The following is a 5,271-nucleotide window of genomic DNA, read 5'->3' on the forward strand; positions in this document are numbered from 1 at the left end:
AAATTCCAGTCTGAGGATGTTTGAGCGTAATTAATCTGTATGAACTCAAATGATGTATAATGACTAACTCCTCAGTGAGAAACTTTCTGCTCGTGTGTCCAGGGAACACACATCATGATGAGCCCGAGGTGTTTCAGTTAAGCTGCTTTCTTCTCAGTTCGACACTTTCACTGAATATCACAAGAAATTAGCATTCAGAGATAAATAAAACAATTTGATGAAAGCATAAAAAAGATTAAAAGAACTTCCAAGAATGGGAGTGGATCCAGTCCAGGTCAGAAAACCATCCCATTAGGTGAGATATAAAAAACAATTCTGCTTCAGTCTCAACCAGAGTTTAGGAAGAAAACCTGCCAGTAAGCAGGTTATCTTAAGAGTCTGCTACCACTGTGATGTAATCAGAGTTTTCACCCTCTGTCATAGCTGGCTGCTCGGTGTCCCATCTGCACACAGCAAGCCCCACTCCCGCTTTACCATTATCCTTGTATCTAAAGCTGATGGCGTCCTGTCCTCCTTTGTAACGCGCTTCATTGGTCTTCTCCCGCCACAGAGTGCGTCACTGGCCCAGAAGCCTTAATGGTGTTGCTGGCTGTGGTCGGCACCATCTTGCTGATAGGACTGGTTCTGCTGGCCGCCTGGAAAATGGTTATCACCATACACGACCGGAGAGAGTTTGCTCGCTTCCAGAGCGCACGCATGCGCGCCCGATACCATATGGTAAGGAAGATGCTTTTACTGAACGTCTCCACTCCTGTCTACCAGTCAGATGTAAATTGTTTGCATTAGATTAGATTAGATTAGATTAGATTCAACTTTATTGTCATTACACAGGTACAGGTACAAGGCAACGAAATGCAGTTTAGGTCTAACCAGAATTGCAATAGCAGCAGTGCAGGATAAACAATGGTTCCATAAGTACAGGACATGGGTTATTACTGAATAAATATAGAGATGGATACTATTAGTATCATGTTTAATGTTTGAGGCTTCACACTATGACTTCTCTGCACTATTACGGTGACGGCAGGCCGAACATCAACTGAAGCTTCCAAACTTTCCTCATCCTAGATTCAGCAACTCAACAGATAGCTGTCTTCTAAGATACTTTTGCCCTCAGGTCTTATATAGGTCATTAACTTACCATGAAACATAATGTGAGGAGTTACTTTTGAAGTGCTTACCTGAGGAATTAACTTGCTGAAGAACCTGAGAATGTCAACATTTTAGCATTTACCTGAATGAAGATAATCTAGCATTTTATCTCTTTGGTTTTCCTTGCATTGTCCTTTATGTTTTTTTTATTTAGCTCAATTTTAAAAGTTTTTATGTAGTTTTATAAAGGTTTAAAGTATATTAATGTATATTTATGCAGAAATGTCATTATTATTATTTGTACTTTGAGTATCGTATTTATTTTTTTGGGGGGGTGGATGTATGCATTCTGTAGGTTGAGTGAGTAGCTTTAAAGATGCAAGAAACGTTCTTCCACTTAACCTTCCTTTAATATCCCAGTTTTAAATGAGCTGCTAGCTTCTGTCTCTCTCTAGCTTTCTCTCATTTAGCCATTTTCTTTTTATGTTTTTCTCTAGATACCTGCCTCTTTTCGTTCCTACTTCTTGATTGAATGAAAATTTCTTTAAATCTACATCTACCAGTTTAGCGTTTAGAACAGTTTAGAGCAGGGATGGGCAACTTCCATGATAAAGAGGGCCACATTTTTTTCAGCACGACCATTGGAGGGCCACATGACCACGCACTTCAAATAATTGGATATGAAAGACGCTACAAATTATTCTCAATAACAACAAATTTTAGATGAATTTATATCTGTATGTTTACTGCACCAACATATAGCTATTTTCTGCATATAAATGCATTTTAATATGTCCCTAAGCAAAAGACAAACTGCTTGCTTTAAAAAAAATTGCAAAAAAGGAATTTAAACTCCATATTAATGCATTCAGGAGCATGGGTCATTTCAAATTTACAAGGAAAGAGGCATAAAACGGAACAGAACTTAACTCAAACAATAATGTGTCTATCCAGAAACAGTGTGGGCTTTCTTATAATACTGAATGCTCTATAATTGTATTTCTGTTACTTTTTGATTATGCACATCTTTTATTCTGAAAAATCTAATGTCCCATGCTCCTGAATGCACCATAGCTTTCTGACGCTCACGAATGCATCACACTGGTCTGTGAACGCGGGTGCTGCACGTTTGATCTTCTGCTTAAGACAAAGCTTTGCAGTTTCAAAACTCACGTCGGCTCTCACGGTTTATGTTGTGTGAATGACAAGAGACCAAAAAAAAAAATAAAATCCCCATGTCCATACTTCTTCCCATTTTGTCTGAAAAATGTGACTTTTTCGTCAAGTTTTCCCTTTATTCCACTGCTAGTGGCCAGGGCTCTTGACTTTCTTCCTCGCTGTTGCAAAGCGGCCCATGCCCGCTATTGTTTGGGTACGGCCCCCTATCGGTCAAAAGTAAAATTACTAATTAAAAGTTTTTTTTTTTTTCATTATTAAATTATTATTGATCTATTGCGCGGCCGCACTGAATGATGACGAGGGCCGTGTGCGGCCCCCGGGCCGCCAGTTGCCATCCCTGGTTTAGAGCATATAAGATCTGTTTCATATGATCCATTCATTCTAGCTCTACAAACAAAACTGTGCTTTCCAGGAATAACACAGCCATCTGTCATCAGTGATGGACTGAGTTGACTAATGAATAGTGAATCAATAAATGAACCCTCCCCTGTATTGATGATAATAACGCAGGTAAATGGTGCTGCGAGACTGAAGCTGACAATTGGAGCAGAAAAAACAGGAACCAGCAGCTATCTAGTTTGCTGCTTTAGTTGATCACTGAAGAAAACATAATGCAAAAATTACATTTTAAAGTGTTTTCAAAACAATTTATTTTTGTATAGAATGATCATTTATTTTTCACAAATGGAAGGCAAGTTTATTTATAAAGCACTTTTTAGTAATAAGACGATTCAGTGTTGTGAAGCACACAATGGCACACTAAAGATAAACGATAATAATAAAATCAGAATCAGTTACATACTTCCATAAAGGATATTAACACTTACACTGTTACCTTGTCTACTCTTTTCCCAAACTTGGAAATGACACTTAAATAAAGGCTGAATTGTCTCCTACATATTGGTTTTGTCACAATAAAGCTTTGTCATATTGTAATTAATCAGATTTTTCTATTAATATATTTCATATTTCTTGACCAGAAAGAGACCTGTGCCTTCAAAAACATGTTGCTGCAGTGTTAAAAATGGTATCAAGTCTTTAACTTTCTAAAATGAGGGACAAAGAATCCTTTTTCGTGATATTCTAATATTTTTTGTACTTGTACTCTCTCACTCCTCTGTGAACTCCTCAGGCTTCCAACCCTCTGTACAAACAGCCCATCACCACACATTTTGCAGAAATGGAAACATTCGAGAAGTCTTTCAACGGCGGGCTCCACTGATCCCTCTGAACGGGACACGGCAGGACCGGTCCAACTCACAGACCCCTGAATGATGGTGACGAGGAGGACAGCAGACTGAACACATTCCTCCCCTGATCTTTGTCCATCCACACTGATGACGGAAATGAAAGAAGCCCAGAAGACGTGAACCCTTCGTATTTCCAGTTCCTAAGGAGATTCAAACAGATGTGCCCCAATTACTGCGTGGAGACGATGAAACTGTGGATTAAGATGACCAGAGTGTTGCAGGCTGCAGTTGCTCAAGATATTCTCCTAACTCCAACCACATAGGGCAGCATGTACTAAACAGAATATTGGTTTATATTTCTATATTTTTATAAACACTGAAGATGCATTTGAAATATGAGCTCTACACTCAGCAGGACTCAGATTATTAGCATATATTTCAAAGGAGGTTATAATGATGATTTGATAATACTAATATTTACTAAGCAACAGATGTCTTACCTTTATTTTGCACAGATGGTGTCTAATTCAGCAAAGACTGACTTTTCTTGATGGGATAGAATGTGTTTGGGTTTATCACAAGATGCACTTGTCACTATTGTCTTCTATTAATCTGCATAGTAGGGCATTAACATACAGGATTCTACTAACATCTGACCCTAAATAGACTGGACTTTTGCCACTCTTGTTTTGTATTGTGAACACACACGATGGGAACAAAACCACTACACTTCTTGAGTCCAAAAAGGACGCACCAATCAGATTTTTCTAGTGGGTTTTTGGAAAGCTCAATCTGCCGATACCAGTTTCTCAAAATTTTTAGGGTTCCCTTTAAGAGCTAAAATATATGAAGATATAAGATTAGCATTGAAAATCTTTTTCCTAGCCTTTCGGCAGTGATCGTCGTTTTTTTTTTAAATTAGGAGCAGAGGTGAAAGAAAGTGATGGAGCAGTTACTGTAACACCAAGTTTTCCTCTTCTTGTAAAAATGAAGACAGAGAGTTGTTTTAAACTGGCTTTGCTATCTGGTATTAGCCATTCACCCAGTTAGAAAGAAATAACTTAGAAGGATTAAACAGAGCACCCAGGCTGTAATCTGCTCAGCCTTCCTCTTACTTGCTCAAGTCTTGCAGCCTAACCCCGTAATTCCACTTCCAAATCTTCCTTATATGGAGGTAAAAAAATTGCGGTTTGCATCAGAAATAAAAAATAGTTAATTTTATTGTGAATATTAAAAACATATTTAATTTGTGGTGAACAATCTCTATTTACACCATTCAAATTTGACAAACCAGAGTTTGTTGATGTTATTTTTCCTGTTTGCTACGATTGCAATTGTGGGACCGACGTACCGGAACAGAACAGAAAATTGGAGTTCTGTATTTTTACGGTGAACGACAGAGCGCGGGACTGTTGACGGTGTCGTTCGGTTCGGAGTCGTCACAGAGAATGTGGAACCGTTCTCACTAATTAACAGAACAACGCAGTTGCTCCATCGGTCGAACGTGCACATACGTGAACGAAACGCAGCAGTCACGTATGCTGGATGTGGAATTTGGGGGTCAATGAGATGCAGACATGTCTCAGCTTGTCCCAAAATAGTTTGCTTTCTTACATCTCTGTGCCTCCGCTGACTTTGTTTGCAATGGCTCATCGCTACTGGAAACAGCAGATTTTGATTCTTCTTCACTTTGTAAGAAGCACCAAAGGGTGTTCTTGTTAGCGTGACCCTGAAGTATTTACTCATGACGTGTTTACAGGTGATCATTTGAATTCTCGGTGCATCTCGAGATCAAAGCAACCTTTATTTT

At 38.8% G+C, this 5,271-nt stretch overlaps 1 protein-coding gene across 1 annotated transcript; it reads left to right on the forward strand.

The window, feature by feature from the left end:
* Positions 1-330: 330 nt before the first annotated feature.
* Positions 331-4,139, forward strand: LOC118563669 (integrin beta-5-like). Its single transcript, XM_036138813.1, has 2 exons — positions 331-717; positions 3,404-4,139. Exons 1-2 carry the CDS (start codon positions 577-579, stop codon positions 3,491-3,493), a joined length of 231 nt encoding a protein of 76 aa, XP_035994706.1. The 5' UTR covers positions 331-576; the 3' UTR covers positions 3,494-4,139.
* Positions 4,140-5,271: the final 1,132 nt, after the last annotated feature.

The sequence above is a fragment of the Fundulus heteroclitus genome, chromosome 7, assembly GCF_011125445.2.
Source record: "Fundulus heteroclitus isolate FHET01 chromosome 7, MU-UCD_Fhet_4.1, whole genome shotgun sequence".
Taxonomy (NCBI): domain Eukaryota; kingdom Metazoa; phylum Chordata; class Actinopteri; order Cyprinodontiformes; family Fundulidae; genus Fundulus; species Fundulus heteroclitus.